Raw genomic sequence first — 22,382 nt, 5'->3', positions numbered from 1 at the left:
CGCTAATCTCACCATGGTTAAAGCGAGCTAGAACGCTCGGCTCTTTGACACTATGGCACATTGATTCTTCTAAGTCTGCATATGTTGGTACAAAAGGACACGCTTGAAGCACTTTAAAGTTCTCTTGTGTGTTGCCAAAAGTTGGCGATGAAGTATATCTATAAGTAGGAGAAAAACTGAGATTACCAGATAACTTTTGCGAAAACAGTCAGCTAATATGAACATTTTATTTATTCTGCACGTTCTGACAGAATGTAGTTGTAAAATAGCTAACTATTGGCTTTGATGGAGAGCAGTATTAACGTCATGGAACTAGAACGTTTCAGCCATTAGTACCGCGATAAAGCCACACGGCGATGGTTAAACCGGCAAAATAGATCGATTAATATAGTTGTACAAGTAGATGCTGTCACCAGTTACCCAGTACTGCAGTTAGGCAAAAAGTTAGGTTATCGTGCTGCTAGATTGCGTGTAGTTCGTATGAAACAAGCTACCGGCATTACGGTGCAGCCTGGGTCAATGAATATGCGAGAGCCTGTAATAACACGGTTAGTACTAAGAGCAAGTCTAAACTGCAGCTTGAAATGCATATCTGATGCACAACCATTAGGCCTACATAGCGAAATTGGGTACAGAAAAGACGCAATCTGACGGTGACCAGAAGACAGTGGCCAAATTTGTTCCCTGGCAACGGAGGAGATAGAATTCACAAAAAAATTAAATGACTATGTACGGAAAACTGTCAGATTATACCCACCAAGAAGTGTGTAAAAGCGTTATTCAATTGCAAAAGCATACATCTAATGAAATACAGGTAGTGAACCTGTCATTCGCCTACGGTGCTTTCGTGTCTCATACCTTACTTTAAATGTGCATTATTTTAACTGAGATATTATTTACAAATAAAAAGTTCACTATCAAAAAGTCTAATGATATTGGAGGTTCCATAAAAGCACCAGTATTTGGTTATAAGGATGATTGCAGGCACAGAGATTATTTGGAAACTCAAGCCTGCTGTAAAAACGTTAGATAGGTAAAGGCGCATGTTACGTAAATTATGTAAATATTGGTACCTAACGGAATGTTATTACATATACAGACAGATAGATGATGCAGATAAACACGATAAAAATGTCAGAGCATGGTAGGTGACGTCGCAATGAACGAAGTTTGTGAGGTAACTATAGCTTTGTAGTCTGGAGCTACTTCTATATAACGCAGCTAACCAGAGACGAGCTCGCAGAAGAGTGCGTTTGTGTTGTAGCTGCCTCCAACTAACACCTGTTATGTTAAAAAGTAAAGTAGCTCAAGGTAATTGTTTCAGTTGGACAGTCAAAGCTAGGTTAACTTTATATTCCTTTTTATGTTTATTTATTCTGTGCTTTTTACTGAGTAAAGCGTGACTACAGAGGCAACTGCGCTAGAAGTAACTACATTAGCTTGTGATAACAGTAAGCAGTATTACGGCAACAGCACTACAGTAATATAGTTATCCTGTATTGCTGTAAGTTGCAGTGTTTTTCACAATGGAATCCAAACGCCACGTGTTTAAGTATTTGCTGATGAACTAAGAGCAAGATGAACTTAAGGGAAACAGAAATTAAATTTCGAAAAGTGTTATTTTCTTAAATCGATACGAAGTTGAAATTCCCGAAGGCACAACCTCTCGAAAATCGATGGCAAGTTTACAATGTCTGCCGCGGCTTCAAAAATGCTTGGCACCAGCTCTTCACCGTTCCGCACACTCATGTTTGGCTGGCCGCCGTTTTGTGACCGTGGCTTCACCGTGACCTATGACTGCTTCTTTAGCAAATTTTGATCGATTGATCGATTCAAAGCTCACTATCTTAATCATATGTATTATTTCTATGTTCAACATTCTTTTTTCACAACACATACTAATCGCACAAGGAAGAATGAGGGACCGTTAGAGATAATTTTTATCCGACTTTGCGTTTAGATGTACCGTTTGTGAAAACATTTAACATAAAGGGTAAGTTAACAATCATTGGCAAAAGGGACTCATGGATGCCCAGCTTCATTTTTCATATTTTACGAAGATGACTTATTAATCGCGAATAAGAGACTTCCTTTCAGTATTATCTTGTTACTAAAACCATTTTGTTTCTTTTAAAGTGCTTAATTAATTGGATAATTTGTATCCAGCTTTGTCATAGATAATAACCATGATCACTGCGATATTCTGTTATCTCTGCTCGTCGTACAAATTGACTTTTCTAAATGAATCTACTTTCCGAAACGACGAATATGTTTGTCGTCGTCGTCTTGAATTGTGATTTACCTATTGCTACTACGGCCTAACGAGTAACGCGCTTGATGTAACTGAAAATGTTTATCGAGTTAAAGTTGCAGGTTATGTGCCCCTGCTGACAGTGCCTGATCTCTGTCCGACGTACCAGCTGGGACAAACATTCCGAAAGCAAAATACATTTTTGGACAGATGGAAATTTATTTGTAAATATGTACGGGGTGTTCAAAAAGTCTCTCCGCGCGTGCCGTACGCCGCAGTGAATATGCCGAAATGAAACTCAGTGAAATACAAGTTATTTATTTATTGAATATTCATTTTTGCTTACAAATTTTCACGTAAAATGTTGAAAGTCTCCCCCCTGTTGTTGAATACACAATTCAATTCGTCTAATCATGTTTCCAAACACAAACTGTAGCATTTCTTCTGTAACTTCTGTAACAGAAGCGATGAAAGTGGATATTGCTGTATTCAATACATCGATGGATTTTGGATGGTGTTTCCGCTGCACCCCAGAAGAAAAAGTCAGGTGGTGTTAAGTCAGGCGATCGTGGAGGCCAGAGTCCCCATGAAATTATGCCATCACCAAAAACATCAATAAGCAGTGACATTGAAATGAGAGGTGTATGCGCGATTACACCATCTTGTTGAAAATAACCGGCTAACAATCATACGGCACTGCAGAGAGACTTTTTGAACACTCCGTATTATAAATCCACGATTATTATTTCCCGTCGTTCAGTTCATTTTAAAAAATGTTTTCTCTTCATTTTCACAACTAATCTCATCGCAAAGACTACATTTATTCCAAATATTGTCATCATTTAAAACAACAAAAGTGCGAAAGTTTCGCATGGGCTACTTGGTGTGGGTTAACGTTAATTTTTTTCTCAAGAAAGTAATACGTGACGGTTCTCGATTGTTCTGATGGTGAAAATTATAGTAAAACGATAGGAGAAACTGAATGGAGGAGTAAGAAAAAAAAGGAAGATGGAGAGAAAACACACTACGAAACACTGAGTTATTCGAGACAAAAGAGTCACCTAGCTATTTCCGTATTATCAAATGTATAAGCCTACACCATTTACCTTTCTTTGAAACGTACGAACCTTTCTGTGTGAAAAGAAGTCTCCGTGTGTTTTCTTTTATAATATCACATTCTTTCAGCGATAGATAGATACAAATTAGTGTGTAAACTATCGTGATAATTTTTTTCCTTTCGAAGCGCAGTATACTGCGGGCATTAGTCGTGCATTTCTGACAGCGTGCTGGATCAGTCATGCTGGAACGCCTATAATCTACACTACTGGCCATTAAAATTGCTACACCAGGAAGAAATGCAGGTGATAATCGGGTATTCATTGGAGAAATATATATTATACTAGAACTGACACGTGATTACATTTTCACACAATTTGGGTGCATAGATCCTGAGAAATCGGAACCCAAAACAACCACCTCTGGCCGTAATAACGGCATTGATACGCCTGGGCATTGAGTCAATCAGAGCTTGGATGGCGTGTACAGGTACAGCTGCCCATGCGGCTTCAACACGATACCACAGTTCAAGAGTAGTGACTGGCGTATTGTGACGAGCCAGTTGCTCGGCCACCATTGACCAGACGGTTTCAGTTGGTGAGAGACTTTCAACATGCGGTCGTACATTATCCTGCTGAAATGTAGCGTTTCGTAGGGATCGAATGAAGGGTAGAGCCACGGGTCGTAACACATCGGAAATGTAACATCCACTGTTCAAAGGGCCGTCAATGCGAACAAGAGGTGCCCGAGACGTGTAACCAATGGCACCCCATACCATCACGCTAGGTGATACGCCAGTAAGGCGATGACGAATGCACGCTTCCAATGTGCGTTCACCGCGATGTCGCCAAACACGGATGTGACTATCATGATGGTGTAAACAGAACCGGATTCATCCGAATAAATGACGTTTTGCCATTCGTGCACCGAGGTTCGTCGTTGAGTACACCATCGCAGGCGCTCCTGTCTGTGATGCAGCGTCAAGAGTAAACGCAGCCATGGTCTCCGAGCTTATATTCCATGCTGCTGCAAACGTCGTCGAATTGTTCGTGCAGATGGTTGTTGTCTTGCAAACGTCCATATCTGTTGACTCAGAGATCGAGACGTGGTTGCACGATCCGTTACAGTCAGGCGGATAAGATGCCTGTCATCTCGACTGCTAGTGATGCGAGGCCGTTGGGATCCAGCACGTCGTTCCGTATTACCCTCCGGAACCCACCGATTCCATACTCTGCTAACACTAATTGGTTCTCGACCGACACGAGCACCAATTTCGCGATACGATAAACCGCAATCGCGATAGGCTACAATCCGACCTTTATCAAAGTCGGATACGTGATGGTACGCATTTCTCCTCCTTACGCGAGGCATCGCAAGAACGTTTCACCAGGCAAGGCCAGTCAACTGCTGTTTGTGTATGAGAAACCGGTTGGAAACATTCCTCATGTCAGCACGTTGTAGGTGTCGTCACCGGCGCCAAGCTTGTGTGAATGCTCTGGAAAGCTAATCATTTGCATATCACAGCACCTTCTTACTATCGGTTAAATTTTGCGTTTGTAGCACGTCATCTTCGTGGTGTAGCAATTTTAATGGGCAGTAGTGTAACTAAGTAATGTTAATGATGGGATTCATCTGTAGCCGTTGTCAAGGGGGTGGACAGAGTAAAAAGTGGGCAAAGAACGGAAAACAGCACGTGTGTGAGCGGCACACGTGCTGCAGGCAGCGGAGGAGGAGGGGCGGGTGTGTGGTGCTGGAGCGCCTCGCGCTTGACCCGCATGCCAGCGCGCCGGTAGCTGCCGCCCGCATCGCTCGCCGCTGATGAATGGCCGCCGCGAGCCGTGACGTCAGCAACACGCGACCAGCAGCGCACGTGCTGGCTGTGGAGACCCACAGGAATTTACTTACTTGACACAGCAAGTTACTTCCTCTGCCTCTAAGTGAGCAATCCTCAAAATCTCCGGGAACGAAAATGAATATGGAGTGTGGCGTCAGATTAACCATACCACAGATACACAGAGGACACAAAAGGCATGCCATACCGTCTAATCTCGTGTCGGACCACCATTTTCCCGGCGTAGTGCAGTGTCTCCTGGTAGCCGAAAATGACCATTTACAAACAATGACAGCTTCAGTTGGACCACAGAAACCCGTCCATTCCATGTAAATACAGAACACGCCAAATAGTTGGATGTCCCCTGCAGAAATATTGAGCCATGCTGCAGAGGCAGCCCTCCACAACTGCAAAAGTGTTGCCGATGAAGCCTTTTGTGCATGATCTGACCACTCGATTATGTCCCATAAATGATTGATGGAATTCATGTCGGACGATCTGGGCGGCTAAATTATTCGTTCGAATTGTCGGAAATGTTCTTCAAACCAATCGCAAATAAATGGGTTCCAGTGACATCGCAGAATATCAGCCACAAAAGTTCCATTGTTGTTTGGGAACACGAAGTCCATGAATGGTTGCAAATGGTCTCCTGGTAGCCGAGAATGACCATTTACAGTCAACGACAACTCCAGTTGGACCACAGAAAACAGTGCATTCCATGTAAATACAGCACACGCCATTATGAAAATTGTTCGAATGGCTCTGAGCACTATGGAACTTAACTTCTAAGGTCATCAGTCCCCTAGAACTTAGAACTACTTAAACCTAACTCACGTAAGGACATCACACACGTCCATGCCCAAGGCAGGATTCGAACCTGCGACCGTAGCGGTCGCGCGGTTGCAGACTGTAGCGTCTACAACCGCTCGGCCACCTCGGCCGGCGCCATTATGCAGCCAACACCAACTTGCACAGTGCCTTATTGGTAAGTTGGGTTCATGGCTTTGTCGACCCCTAACAGTAGCTCGTTTTTTTCTTTATCAGTCTTATCTGGATTGATGTGGCCCGCCAAATTTTTCTCTCCTGGGCTAACTTCTTCATCCCAGAATAGCACTTACAAGCTACATCCTTAATTATTTGCTAGATGTATTCCAATCTCTGTCTTCCTCTACAGACTTGTTTGACCAAGCCACGGTTTTTCTGTCGTCTAGGGCCAAGACATGCGCTGTAGGCGATGTTGTGCTGTTAGCAAAAGCACGCAGTCTTGCTTGTCTGCTAGCACTGACAACTCAATGCATAGGCCGCTGCTGTCGGTCGGTAAGTGAAAGCGGTCGTCCGCAGCGTTATCTGTGGTGAGAGATAATGCCTGAAATGTATTGTTCTCGGAACACTCTTGACACTGTGGATGTCGGAATACTGAATTCCCTTACGCTTTTCGAAATGGCATGTCTCATGCGTCTAGCTCCAACTACCATTCACGTTCAGTCTATTAATTCCCGTGGTGTGGTCATAATCACTCGGAAACCTTTTTACATGAATCGCCTAACTTCAAACGACAACTCAGCCAATGCACTGGCCTTTTATACCTTATGTACCTGATAGTATACCCATTTGTATATGAGCTTATCGGAATTGCATGACTGTTGGCATCTCGGTGTATACTCATCGAGACGTGCTCTGCGTGGCACTGAGATGACTTTGATGTCAATGACATATTGTCTTTTTTATGTTGTCAGGTGCTGTATCCGTATTTTTAAACTAGTACAGTCTTAGGTGAGGGGCAGTGCTGGTAAAGTGTGTAGAGCAGGGGTATTTTCTCCGTTTTCCCCACTTAAAGTCCTCGATCTCAACGGGACGCTAAACTTCAATATTCTTTCCTTTTTTTTCTCGGTTCCATTCCCCCTATGAAGGCCCCAGACCCGCTCCGGCAGCTGTTAGTGTTAGTACCGGGTATATCACGTATCGCGGGTCGGGGTGAGCGATTCGCCACACCTTCCTTCCAAGTACCGCGGCGGATAGGAGAGCTGCATTTAAGCCAATATTTCGATCACGGGCTTGCGTATAGACTTTACCTTTTAACTTATCTTTTTTAACTCTTTCTCTAGCTGTTTGTTGCCAATTTAAACTTTTCGTTAGTTGTCTGCCCCTTGATTTTCAGTGCGACTCAATTAGAACGTGACTGAATTCATCATGAAGTTGTTCCAAGACGTCACAAAAGCGCAACCATAAATGGTAACAGTGGGAAAGAATACAGACAGTACTGGACATTGCAAATGTAATTGCAACCACACTTGAAACGATAGAGAAGACGTACTGTACGATACTGGGTGAATGACGACTAAATTTGTGTGAAAAAGCTTCCTCCATTGGCATGTCAGAAGAAGTGGAGCAATTTACACGTAGAAGTCTTTGTTAACATGGGTTATTGTGCAACCAGTTGTGTAACGAGTCACTGCTTGATAGGCGTGTTAGTCCCCCACCATAGTTACATTTAGCTTTTCAACAGCATATCTTCTCTGCTAGTAACCACGGTTAGCGTTTATCCCTTGTACAACTACGTCTGATTCTTATGTGGCTCCCATACCCTTTCGCTCTGATTATTTTCATTGGGTGCTTTCATCAATGGCTTCTTTAGACATTTAAATCCTTTATTTTCATTGTTGATTGAGAATATCATAAACGTTATTACACGTTAATTCGATCTTAGTAAATCAGATTTAATGCAGTTACCATCGTCTGAACACAAGTTATTAAAAAAAAAATAGCTCTGAGCACTGTGGGACTCAACTGCTGTGGTCATTAGTCCCCTAGAACTTAGAACTACTTAAACCTAACTAACCTAAGGACATCACACACATCCATGCCCGAGGCAGGATTCGAACCTGCGACCGTAGCAGTCGCACGACTCCGGACTGCGCGCCTAGAACCGCGAGACAACCGCGGCCGGCACAAGTTATGAAAATGTGGGAAATGCGTCGATCAGTAAACGACCTCCATATTCAACTTTTATTCAAAGGGTGACTCACTAGAGATGATTCCATCCCATCAATATCGCTCCAGAGCGAGGGAAATATGTTCAGTTATGAATCTGCAAAACCATGTCTGTGTTGTCTAAGCGTTACAGGTTGTGAATTTTAGGTCTGAATTACTCTTCAAAACACACACTGAGCTGGCTGAAATCCAAACAATAAAAAAGTAAAATAAATAAAAGGTATCATGATTGTTAACTTATCAGTGAGTTAGCTAGGAATTCTCTCTAGTGATTCTCCAGCGAAGGAGGTTCTTAGTCATTGGTCTGAAGATGACCACGGTAATGGTCGAAACCGGTCATCGTAATAAATAAATTGTGAGCAAGACTGTTTCTGATAGTAAATAATAATAGGAATTTTTTCGACTCAACAGCGTAGTGCTAGTGTTTCTATTGGAAGGCACTTCGGCGACATGCGTGTCCCTGAACTTCCCCTAGTGATCTTACCGAGGAAAGAGAATCTGCAGTTTAATCAGGAATCCGGCCAGTCAGACTGAAATATTCCGTGGTCCGACCGATTCGATACCGCGACCTTTCCGTTTCAACGCACGCAGTTCGCCACTAGAGCACCAACCCCGAGATTTACAGCAGACTACACTGCGAACTGCGGGCAGAAGCCGGATTACAACGGAAGTATTTCTACCGTATTAGTGTATGACTGTGTTCTGACTTAATTGCGTCCTAGTGTTACGACAAGTGTGCGCATGAAACTGGGCTACCTGACAGAAAAAGTGAACTAGCCGTAAAGGGAGGAGAAAACGAAATAAAACGTCACAGGTTGGGATGGTATTTGATGTCATTTGAATGATAACAAAATCGAATTTACATAGAACATGCACTGTCAGCTCACTGATCACGATGGCATTGTTCCATCTCCGGCCTTGAGTAATGCACTGGTTCGGTGGGAAAGGTGTCGTACGGTCGTTGTATCCTCTCCTAAGGCACGTTGGCCCATTACTGTTGTAACTGGTCCTCCATATCCCGGATACTGGCAATGGGCGGAGTTGATGTCCGAAATGGCGTAACACGTGTTCAAACGGAGACAGATCTATATATATTGCTGGCCGCCGGAGAACCTCAACATCACGCATACAGTTCACAGAGTCACAGACAATGTGTGGACGAGCGTTGTCCTATTGAAAAATGGCAACACGATATTGCCTTATCAAAGGTAAGGATGTTTTTCATGTATCACTGTGGTGTTAGAGTTGCCTCAATCACTATCAGCCGTGACCTGACGTCATACCCTACGGCTTCCCTCACCATGACGCCGGGAGTAACACCATCTTGTCAAAAACGTAGCAAAGATGCGATCTCTGAATACGTCGCTGTCATATTCGCCGACGATGGTCGTTCGTTGTGGTACAGAACCGCGATTCATTGCTGTATGCAATTCAACGTTTTTCACCAGCCTTCCATGCTTCCCGGTCACGGCACACCTAAAAATGCAGCCGTTTTGCAGTCAATCTTGCACAGGGTTCATTACATGTTCTCAGATGTCAGGCGCTGAGGTGCCAGGTGCACAATACGACCATCGTTCCTTGCAGTGAGCCGGCCGCGGTGGTCTAGCGGTTCAAGCGCTCAGTTCGGAACCGCGAGACTGCTACGGTCGCAGGTTCGAATCCTGCCTCGGGAATGGATGTGTGTGATGTCCTTAGGTTAGTTAGGTTCAATTAGTTCTAAGTCCACTGATGACCACAGATGTTAAGTCCCATAGTGCTCAGAGCCATTTGAACCTTGCAGTGATTAGACATGGTTGACCTGACCTTGGTGAGTATGCCTGCTCTCACGTCATATGCAGTCCAATAACGGATCACAGTCAGATCCGAATGCCCTAAAAACCTGAATACTGCATGGTTCCACCTGCCAGACAAATGGAGGCCACAAAATAAGACTCCTTTCAAACCGTTAGGTGCTGATAACGCTGTCTCACACGTGTACGCTGCATCTCCACTGACGCTGCTCGCGCCCCTTATACACCCTAACAGACCTGGTAACAAAACCAAACATGAACAACATTAACGCCGTCTGGTGGCAGTTCTAGCTGGCACAGGGAACTGTAACTCTAACCATTTACAATTCCGCCGATTGTGTGAACACGTACGAAGTAATTTGACATCTCACCATATCTCCTGAATGTTTCACTTATTTTGTCAGACAGACCGTAGCCACCGCGCTTCTAATGGTCCATTTTCCAGATGAATCGGACGAATGATATAGACACACCGCGTTAATAACATTTTCATGACGCCTACAGAAATACGGAAACTACTTCATGTTGGTTTCCTTCCCGACCTTCTCGCACTTTTTGTTAATTCCTCACTCTGTCTCTTATACCATTTGCCCTTGTTAGTTTGTTTTGTTTTAACACGCTCAATATAGTGAAACCGAAATGTATATGCCTTTCATTTATTTTTAGATTTCAACCAAGAATAGTTTTACCTCTGAATCTCTTTCGACTCGTGTAGCGACAAGAAGTCAACAAAATTTCAATTCCAATCTCGGAAACAACATACCGGGGTAAACTTGAAGCTATTATGAAAATGGAATGGGCAATTCCTTAAAGAGATGGAAATAAGTGTTTAAAAGGTATACATATCAATAATTTTTTGTATGATATAATTCAGTATAGAGTATGTAACTAACAAAGCAGGTGTATCAATACTCTTTACACTTCAGTTCCAGTCGGTCAACTTGCATAGTGGAAGTAGATCCATATAGTAGTCGACATCGAGAAACAAGGTCTCTCTGCATCGGGGAAAATAGTTCTTATTTAACTCTTACTCAATAGCGTGCAATCAGAATATCCTTATGATTTATTTTCATATCCCCTTTCCATTTCGGTGCGCTCCAACCCTCCTCCTCCTCCTCTCCTTCTTCTTCTTCTTTTCTTCTTGTTTCATCTTGCCTGTTACCCTTCTGTTTGGATTGGAGCTTCCTCATTTTTTTCTCCCTTTACGAAACTGTGTTGCCACAGAAAAGCCTGCCAGGACACTTCCCCTCAACCCCCTCGTTGCCATACCCTACTTTCACCGCTGCGTTAAAGTTCTTGGACGTTTCTCTAGCTGCTTCCACGGATTAAAACAAATCCACGTCGCTGAAGCTGCATAGATAGCCAGTCGCTTTTGGCTTCTATGGAAGCACAACGACTTGAATGTGGGAAATTTCTCGTTCACTGCCTCTCAGTCGATCCTTTTTAGTGAAATACGAACAAACGGAAGGGCCTTAAACAACTCCGCAGCGATTGAGGCCAATTGAAAATGTATGTACTGATTACAGACCGTTATAACTGTTTAATTCTTAGTGATATATTGATAAGAACTACGGAGAATATAAAGGAATGTTCAAATTTATATATATATATATATATATATATATATATATATATATATATATATATATATATATTCTATAGTTGTTCTGATTGACTCCTCTTGGCCACATGGACAACATTTGAGCCATAATCGGTTTCAGCCGTCCGGGGTGACCGAGCGGTTCTAGGCGCTACAGTCGGGAACCGCGCGACCGCTAGGGTCGCAGGTTCGATCCTGCCTTGGGCATGGATCTGTGTGATGTCCTTAGGTTAGTTAGGTTTAAGTAGTTCTAAGTTCTAGGGGACTGATGACCTTAGAAGTTTAGTCTCATAGTGCTCAGAGCCATTTGAACCAATCCGTTTCAAAACATACACTGATATGCGATACCTCCTAATATTGTGTCAGATCTTCTTTTGCCTGACGTAGTGAAGTAACTCGACGTGGTACGATCTTAACAAGTTGTTGGAAGTTCTCTGCAGAAATATGGAGCTATGCTGCCTCCATAGCCGTCCACGACTGCGGAAGTGTTGCCGGTGCAGGATTTTGTGCAACAACTGGCCTTCCGATTAAATTTTAGAGGCGACGTGTAGGCAAAATCATTTGCTCGAATAATGCAGGACGTTCTTCAAACCAATCGCGAGCAATTGTGGTCTGGTGGAGACCGCGCATTGACATCCACTAACCTTCCATTGTCGTTCGGAAACATGAAGTCCATAAATGGCTGCAGATGGTCAATGACGTGTCAGTTGGACCAGAGGACCAAGTCCATTCCGTGTAAACACAGCCCACAAAATTATAGAGCGATCAGTAAGTTGCGCAATGCCTTGTTGATAACTTGGGTCTATGTCTTCGTGGGGTCTGCGCTACACTCGAACCCTACAATCAACTCTTACTATTTGATATCGGAACTCTACTGACCAGACCACTGTTTTGAGTAGTCTCATGACTATGTAGTTACAATCCGAGGCGAGACGCCACAGGCGATGTCGTGCTGTTAGCAAAAGCACTCGCATCGATCGTCTGCTGCCTTAACAAGATTTGGTCGCACTGTCCTAACGGATACGTTCGTCGTACATCCCACACTGATTTCTGCGGTTGTTTCACACAGTGTTGCTTTTCTGTTAGCACTGACAACTCTACATGTACGGCGATGCTCTCTGTCATTATGTTAAGGCCTTCGACCACTGCGTTGTCCATGGTCGTAGGTAATGCCTGAAATTTGCTATTCCCGACATAATCTTGACACTGTAGATCTATGAATGCTGATTTCCGAAATGGAATTTCCCATAGGGCTAGCTCCAACTACCATTCTGTGTTCAGAGTCTGTTAATTCCCGTCGAGCCGCCATAATCACATCAAAAACATTTTCATATCAATCACCTGAGTACAAATGTGGGCTGCCCTAATCCAAGCCGGCCGGTGTGGCCGTGCGGTTCTAGACGCTTCAGTCTGGAACCGCGTGACTGCTACGTTCGCACTTTCGAATCCTGCCTGGGGCTTGGATGTGTGTGATGTCCTTAGGTTAGTTAGGTTTAAGTAGTTATAAGCTCTAGGGGACTGATGACGTCATATGTTAAGTTCCATAGTGCTCAAAGCCATTTGAACCAACCCTAATCCAACGCCCTTTTATACCTTGTTTATGCAATACTACCGCTATCTGTGCATATCGCTTTTCCATGAGTTTTGTCACATTAGTGAACATTCTGAAACATATGTGAAGTCACTGACGCAAGTGCATTTTGAGTTGTGGAATTACTCTGGAGGCACATACGAAACGTCTGACATATAAATTCGCAAAAAGAAATCCAGCGGTGTCAGACCTTCAGACTTAGGAGACCAAGAGCAGAGAACAGCGTTATACGCCCAGTACGACCGATGCCAGTGTTTGGAAGATAGTGATTTAAAAATTTGCGAACCTCCATACTCCTGTATGAAGATTCTCCCTCTTTCCGAAAGATTTCATGGAATCTGTATCAGGTTGTGATATCAGTCATTGCTAAAGCACGTCCAGGTAAATGTTTGTTTACACGATTTGATCAATAAAGGAAAAGTATCGTTCAAATTTTGTGCTGACATCGCCCATAGAACATTTATGTTCAGTGAGTCACGCTGATAATTAGTTTCAGACTTTTCTGTAACACATATTCCAATTTCACACAGGTTAACCTCGCTATTTATGTTCCCAGCATTGCCGTAGCATAGTTCATTGACGGAGTCTCCCTGTTTCATTTCATGTAAATTTTGAATTGAGAGCGGTATCATGCTCGTCTAAGTTTTGAGGACACCCAAACCGATTTTCGTCGGCCTTTAAAGCTCCCTACTGCTTTCGTACATCGATTTCCGTGGACTACTTTCAGACGATAGGAGAATTATTTAGACGTCTTGTGCTGATACACGTGGCGGCCGGTGTGTGTGTTTTTTTTTTTTCTTCTGCACAAACATCCTTTTTCTTCAAACTACCGACGACGTCTGCGAACGTCGTTGGCATTTGTAGGTGCTTGGCTATACCACTGACAAAATTCTCTCTGCACTGTGATGCCAGAATAAGATTTTTTTAATGCTAACACGCAGCATAGCTTCTGTACGGTAGCCAACACTTTCAAGTTTGCCACAGGTCTTTATTGCATAACGACGTCGGTTTCCAATTCATTGTGCTTGCGCAACAATAGAAATTTAAAACTTTCTTTTTATATTCATTGCAGTTCCTATCAGTGTATCTCTATGCATTAAGTTCAGGGTTATTCAAAAAGGAGGAGATTTAAAGAACTTATCTCTCAGAAGCCACAAAAGATAAAAACATAGCTGCGATGGTCCTAGAGAGCATAGAAGTTCATTTCAAACCAGCAGTGGCCCAGTTGCTTGTTTGATTAGTGTCCTGCAATTAGTCCGTTGTTGATGTGCAAAATTAATTTCACTCGTAATTCCATGAAGAGCCGCCTCATCGTATGAACATTTATGAGTCAGCGTATCCGTACAACATACGAAAAGGAGCCGTTGGAATCCACAGTACGAGAAAGCAATGAACTTAAAATCCATCAACAACGACGTGGCGAGTACTGAAAGATCATCTCCATCAAAAACAGTACAAACTGTAGCAATTGTAAGCGTTGTATCCAGATTGCTGCGCCAAAAAGTAAGATTCTTGCACATCAGCCTTAGGGTACATGGAGAACGGTATTCTTTCTGACGATTAATTTTTCCGATTAATTCACCTTTCACGTTTCTGGCACAGGTAGCCGCCATAAAGCCATATTTCTGCAGAGTGAAAATCCTACGGTATTTATTCAACACGAAAAGTGACTCACTGAATGTTAACGTCTTCCATGCCATTGTTGTTTTTTTATTGAAAACACTGCCACAGGAATCCACTATCCAGACATGCTAGAAAACTGTCTGTTTTACGAAGTCCAAGGTGGTACTTGTAACTTCATTTTCATGAAAGATGGCGTTCCGGATCTCTTCTACAACCACGTCCGATGTTAACTGGGAAACATCATTCCAAGAAATGAGATTCGAAGAGGTGTAGCTGAAGCTGAATTTTATCGTCGATGGCCTCTCAGGCGATCAGACCCAACCCTGCAATTTTTATATCTGGGGGTATGTAAAAGACGTTCAGTTTCTCCCATCTATCTGCTACTCTGATTCGCGTGTGGCAAGAAATGAGCTACCTTGCACACTGGGTGCTCCACAGCGTGTACTTATTCGATAAAGGATACCTTGTTGTACGCCATGGCGTGAGCTTCAAAGAGATTTATTTATGAGACACGTATTCGACCATACAGTCCATAATAAGTGGCATCTGATACAGGGAATAAAGAAGAAATGTATGCAACTTACGACGATAACAAAATAACGCCTTACGTACACTAAAGTAGAAACATAAGATTACTTCAATACTTTGCACGTCTACATCAAACGAGGTGTTTGTCAAGAGTGAAATTTTTACGGTGATCAAAAGTTATGTTGGCCTAGGAAACATTGAAATCCTGTGATTATTTAAAATATTAATATAGATCGACGTAATTTTACACCATCATAGAGATTTTACATTTCACACATACGTTGTTTTATGTAGACGTGTACAGCGTGTAAGGAATGATATATTTCTGCTACAATGTATCGAAAATGTTCTTGTATTGTATACATGGTGTAACTGGAGATAGGTGTGAACGCAGTGACGCAAAACGGTCAGTCTATAGGGCTAGACGTAATATTACATAGTGGAGCAAGTACAGGGTGACAATTATTGAACTATATGAAATAAAATCGTCATAAGGTCTGAACGGTTTGCACCTGGACGTTTAAACAGTACGATTGGCCACGGGTTGGTTCAAATGGCTCTGAGCACTATGGGACTTTACATCTGTGGTCATCAGTCCCCTAGAACTTAGAACTACTTAAACCTAACTAACCTAAGGACATCACACACATCCATGCCCGAGGCGGGATTCGAACTTGCGACCATAGCGGTCGCGCGGCTCCGGACTGAGCGCCTAGAACCGCTCGGCCACACCGGCCGGCGATTGGCCACGGGGCATGATGAGAATTAGTATGCGCATGATATGGTTTGGTTTATCGACGAACCTCACTTTCATTTGGATGGATTCGTCAATAAGCAAAATTGGCGCATTTGGTGGACTGAGAATCCGCATTTCGCGATCGAGAAGTCTCTTCAGCTTCAACGGGTGACTGTGTGGTATACAGTTTCCAGTCACGGAATAACCGGCGCGATATTCCTAGATGGCACAGGTTTTGGAAGATGATTTAATCCCCATTATGCAAAGTGACCACGATTTCGAGAAGATAGGGTTCATGTAAGACGGAGCTCGACCCCATCAAAGCAGGAGTGTGTTTGATATCCTGGAGGAGCACTCTGGAGACCGCACTCTGCCTCTGGGGACCCAGATGCCACTGGCATAGGCCTCGATTGAACGCCATGTTCTCCAGATCTGATCACCATCGTCTCCTTTTTGTGAGGGTGCATTAAAGAATAGGTGTACAACAATAATCCCAAAACCATTGCCGAGCTGAAAACAGCCATTCAGGAGGTCACCAACAGCATCGATGCTACGACACTTCGGCGAGTCATGCAGAATTTCGTTATTCGTCTGCGCCATATCATCGCCAATGATGGCAGGCATGTCGAATATGTCATAACCTAAGCCCGAATGTCTGTAGTGACGTTTACATGTTGAATAAAGAGTGTGCACGCCGTAGTTTGTATCTAGTTTACGTATATTTCATGTATTTCAATAAGCGTCACCCTGTATTACAGTGCAGAAAGCATCAGGTAGCAAATTATGTGACGTATTTGTGGTAAGACTGTTGGACGGATAGAAAAGACAGCCCACACACTGCTGTGTGTACATATTTAAGTCGCCACTTATAAAAATATCTGCACTTATCCAAATCAAAAATTTTCAAATGTGTGTGAAATCTTATGGGACTTAACTGCCAAGGTCATCAGTCCCTAAGCTTACACACTACTTAATTTAAATTATCCTATTGACAAAGACACACACCCATGCCCGAGGGAGGACTCGAACCTCCGCCGGGGCCAGCCGCACAGTCCAAGACTGCAGCGCCCAGACCACTCGGCTACTCCCGCGCGGCTGCAGTTATACCCGTTACACCCTGTATGCATAGGTATTTATTGATAAGTAAGCATATATTTCTTACTTATTCTCTGTGTCAGATGCCATTGATAATGGGCTGTATACCCGAGTACTGGTGTGCCAATAAATACTTCTGAAGTGCAAGTGAAGTTGCACAACAATGTGTCGTTTCTGAACAGAGCTACCATTTTGATGTCTGCCGTGCTACACATCGTGCTCACATGGAATGCATAATCGGTTCAACCTTTAAATCATAATCTCTTCCTGTCTAGGAACGTTGGAATTGTGCTTCTATCCATTGTACTTCGTGAAAAATAAGTTTTTGCATTCTTCTTTCTATCGTTGAATAACCCTCTAGGTGTAGCAGTTTATAATCGCTAAGTTACTTTTAAGATTCTGCAGAGGTTTTGCGGAAGAACTTGCTCTCCTTCCAGTAGCAGTTAATCGTAGGTCGCCTGAGCAACGAAGCGTACCTAGCGACTGGAAAAAAATTAAGCTCATTCCCGTTTCCGATAATTTTGGTAGGACAGATGTACATAGTTATATGTCTATGTCTTTGACGTCAGCCTGTTGTAGAATTATGTAAATGTTTCCTGTTAATTTATTACGACGTATTTGGAGAACGAAACTCTCCTGTATAAAAATCAACATATCTCGAACAGAGATATTCCGAAACTCACCTCGTTCTGTTCCTCAACGAGTTCTACAGCGTTGTAGGCGTCGGAGCTCAGATTGATGTCGTTCCCTGTCTCGCACTGTCGTTTGGTAAAAAAAATACGAGCTTATTGAGTATTGGACCAGATGCGAGTGGATTCAAGGCTTCCTTGTAGATAAAACTCAACACGTCGTTTTAATGGAAGAAAATCGACAAATGGAAAGCTAATTTTCCCTGTCATGAAGACTGAAAACGGCCGGAAGAGTCGTGCTTCGGTAGCTCAGATGGTAGAGCACTTGCCCGGGAAAGGCAAAGGTCCCGAGTTCGAGTCTCAGTCGGGCACACAGTTTTAATCTGCCAGGAAGTTTCGTACCAGCTCACACTCCGCTGCAGAGTGAAAATCTCATTCTGGAAACATTCCCCAGGCTGTGGCTAAGCCATGTTCCGCAGTATCCTTTCTTTCAGAAGTGCTAGTTCTGCAAGGTTCGCAGGAGAGCTTCTGTAAAGTTTGGAAGGTAGGAGACGAGGTACTGGCAGAAGTAATGCTGTGAGGACCGGGCGTGATTCGAGCTTGGGTAGCTCAGATGGTAGAGCACTTGCCCGCGAAAGGCAAAGGTCCCGAGTTCGAGTCTCGGCCGCGCACACAGTTTTAATCTGCCAGGAAGTTCCTTGTCCTGTAGTTGTTCAGCAAAGAGACGCGAGCGCTGTGTGGGGCGTTGGTTGTGCCGCAGAACGCGCAGAAGCTGGCGCAGTTGGTGGGCTGCTCGTCGTGGGAGACCTCGCTGCAGATTCGCCACTGCCTGTCGGCGGCGCCGGCCGAGCAGCTGGTGCGCACGCTGTACCACTTCCCGCACTGGGCCGTGCGCTTCCCCATCCCCTGGGCGCCGGTCGTCGAGGCCGCGGGCGACCGCAAGGCCTTCCTGCTCGCCGAGCCCGAGAACCTGCTGCGCGACGGCCGCGTCAACTACGTGCCGCTCATCGCCGGCAGCTCGCTCGAGGAGCACGCCGCACTCGCCACGCTGGTCGAGTCGCGCCAGGACCTCAAGAACGAGCTGCTCAACGACTTCGACGACGTCATCCGCAGGTTCGTACCTCGACGCCACTCGCCGTTTGCCTGCGCCCAAAAGCTGACTTCTTGAAGCAGAAATTTTATAACTGATCTACTCCGTAAAACGGGAGTATTACACAACTGGCCACTTTAACTGTAACTTTGTTTATTGGATGTTATCAATATTGAAGAAACAGTACATGATTAAATTTTTAGATGATCTGGGGGAATACAGAGACTGGAATTTGTACCCAGAGCTGCCACCTCTTGCAGAAACAATGACTGTAACCCGGGTGGGAATCGAATAGAACCGGCTTGTCAGCCTGGATAAAAGATACATTATAACATGCTGCCTCCCAAAACAATAGTCAGTGGCGAGTGATGGCCCACCATATTTTCTGTAGGTGAGAGATCTGAAGAATGTGCTGCCCAGGCCGAATGTCGAACAGTTTCTCTATCGAGACATATCAGGACAGTACAAGAACATTGGGTCTTGCATTATGTTGTTGAAAGACCACACCGCGGAAACCTCGGAGATAGGTCACAGCCACCTCCCCAAATACTTCAGAAAAGTAACGCCTGATATCCAAATTATGGGCTATGCTAAAGAGAATTAATCGTGTTGTGCTCCCAATGGACTACAGTACCATCACATTGGAAGCTGTGTTCGTGTGATCGTGGCGAAAGCGTTTGTCAATGTTCTTTTTCCACAGTGTATCGTATATGTCCTTCATGATATTGTACGCCAAACTGGGATCCATCAGGCGATATGACGTGGTGCCACCTCTTTGTCCAGTACTGTCTTTGGCTGCACCACTGTCGACGCGCTTCTCTCTGCTGCTGTTTCGAGGGAAGCTGCAAGTGTAACCAACATGCTGGCAGTACATGGCACTCCAGACATGTGAATCCTGACCCCAGAGTATGGCTGTTTTTTGAGCAGTAAGTGCTTTTCTGTACTGTAGTCAGTCAAATCAGGAGATGCACTGCGTCATCAGTGGATCTTCACCTGGCGGGCAGGTATGGCCTATGAACATCTCGAATACATTGAACCTGGCAATAGCATCTGATTAATTCGGGCAGGGCTATCGTCAGAGAAGCTGGGCCACGAATTACTGTGGGATTCGCAAATTGTACAAGTGCTAGTAGGGGGCCAGGAGGCAATCCCTTTCAAACAGCACAGCGAGTACCAGAAAAATTATCTTGTACTACCTGAACCCTACTTGTGCGATCGTGGATCGTGGGACATCAGGAGTCCTGTGTAGCTTAAGATGAGCTACAGAAGTTCCCACAACCATCCTCAGCAGGTACTCGTTAAACACAGCGAGAATATCATGCTAACACGAGTAGTATATGGCTTTCCAGACACCAAACCAAAAGAGATAAACTCTTGAGCAACCATTTGAGGTGTAGGATCATACGGTGGAGTGAGATTTATTAGTATCTCAGACCGTTTGTGGTCACAATGTAGTCATTTGGCAGAGTGTACGCTTTTCGATTACAAAACTATCTGAACTACTCAGTCTGAAGACCTAGAACAGCGAGCTTTCTCCAGTAGCGTGAGGAACCATACCATCATCGGCACCTTGTTCTTCAGAAGGGAGATGTAGAGAAACTGTTGTTACAGTCGTCTGAGGTGTAAGGCTACACTTGGGAATCACTGATGTCGAAATTCCCTTTTCCAATACGATGATTAGAAGCAACCTGTAAGCGTCCTCAGTGGTTTATAATCAAACGTGGTGAGAGAAATAATGCCAACACGAGTAATAATGCATTCTTGAGAACGATGGCCTATAATTCAGGTGATACGGTGTAACTAGGCTAAAATCTGGTAAGTCTCAGGAAATCTGGGATCGATAATGAGCAGGGCTGTCCAACAACATCTGAGCCTCCTACAGGCTGCTGTTCAGCGCAGTGCTCACTGTACAGAAACTGTTTGCAAGTTACACAGACTTGACTGACCTGTGGGGGCACCCATTTCATGGTCCTGGTGGGTACTATCCCCAAGTACAGGCTTCGACCAGCGTCTAAGAGCGCTCTTTCAATTGCAGGGCTCATCTCCTGTTCAGGAGTAGTTTTCTTCGCAGTTGTATCAACTAATGGGGGGTAACGCTATTGACTGAATTCAGTAATGATCGATAGATCTAAATAGTAGGGCACCAGCTCTCTATTAACGATAAACAATTGAGAATTCCGGTCGACGTTTTAATGTTACAAATCCACAAACCCAACATCATTCTACCCGTATGGATACTCGTATTTGTCTTGCTGCAATCAAGCCCATTTACTGGCTCCAGGTGCCTGATGTGACTGTTATATCGACCAAACAACACATCTGTCCTCTTTGACGCTAGTCGCGTGGAACGTGGAACCGCTGAGATCTTGAATGGCGTTGAACGTGGCCCTCCTGAACCAAGCAATACACAGTCACCTGACACTCGTAGGATGCCAACTAACGCGATTTGATTTATTGTGGAACGGTAACTTCAGTCTCGATTGATCCCAATCCTGTGTGACACATGCTGGTATATATTTCTCCTTCTTATAGGAGGTATAACATTAGTCTCATATTAAAATAATACCCAAACACAATTTCTTAATGAAAATCCCGCTGCGTAATCATTCTTTGTATACAGACACTGCGGACAGCGCTACTCCTACCCACTACGTGCGGTTGCTCTGAAATGCTAATCATTTGCATATCCAAGTACGCAGTAATATTCATGCTGTTGAATGCTCCCTTTTCAGTATTACATTATCAATGCCCAGTATTGTAATTGTGAAGAGGCAATGAATGGTAAACAGTGAATTCAGTCTAGAACTTTTTTTTTACAGCTTTGGAACCACGAAGTCCTGTGTGAAATGAATCATAAAAAGACCACCAACACGACTGGAAACATGTTTGGAGGCTGCAGCGTCTGTCGAAGTTTCACCAGAAAAGTCTATTCGTAAGCGGTCACAGGAGTTAGGAGTGCGATCGTCGTCATTATAAAAATAAATGATTTGATGTTAAAGGCTTTTAAACGTTTGTCTGTAAACGAATTAAGTGCTAATGACGCGCAATAAGTCATCAGACTTGTGGGCAAATGCTCGATATCTTTACAACTCTCCTTCAAAGGGGGAAATTGTTTTCTCGTACGAGTGTGCAATATAGCGCAGCATAAAAGCGAGAGAAGTTTATTTCTGTAGCAAAGAAAAACCTAAATTTTTATAAAGGTTTTGAACACAGTCCACCACATATGGGCTGCGATATTTACAACCTACTTAATAGGTTCATATTTCTTCGACGGTTCTGTGAATCATATTGCTTATCTCACCGTGTTATCTTATTGGTTTATTCCACATCGACAAGAACGGCCAGAATATCTCAACGAGATATTTTATAATAAGTAGCCTGGGCGTAGTACTGCCCATTTTCCTCCACCTTTGGAGTGACCACTCCGAAGTCCTGATCTATCATCTTGCGACAATGTGCTATGGTGGTTCATTAAACAGAAGATTGCTGCCACACGTTACGAGACAGCTGAAGAACCGAAGAATGCTGTTCGACATGAATTTGCTGCTATTACGCCAGCAGTGTTGAGGGA

At 43.9% G+C, this 22,382-nt stretch overlaps 1 protein-coding gene across 1 annotated transcript in view; it reads left to right on the top strand.

Annotated features, from left to right (window-relative positions):
* Window positions 1–22,382, top strand: part of LOC126348386 (esterase FE4-like) — a 106,513-nt gene that overhangs the window by 40,931 nt on the left and 43,200 nt on the right. Inside the window, exon 4 of the mRNA XM_050002354.1 lies at window positions 18,482–18,834. Coding sequence (XP_049858311.1) covers window positions 18,482–18,834 — 353 coding nt within the window. The remainder of the gene's footprint in view (window positions 1–18,481; window positions 18,835–22,382) is intronic.

Source organism: Schistocerca gregaria, chromosome 1 (assembly GCF_023897955.1).
Source record: "Schistocerca gregaria isolate iqSchGreg1 chromosome 1, iqSchGreg1.2, whole genome shotgun sequence".
Lineage (NCBI taxonomy): Eukaryota > Metazoa > Arthropoda > Insecta > Orthoptera > Acrididae > Schistocerca > Schistocerca gregaria.
Note: the sequence above shows the minus strand (reverse complement) of the source record. Positions and strands in the feature narration are given on the sequence as shown.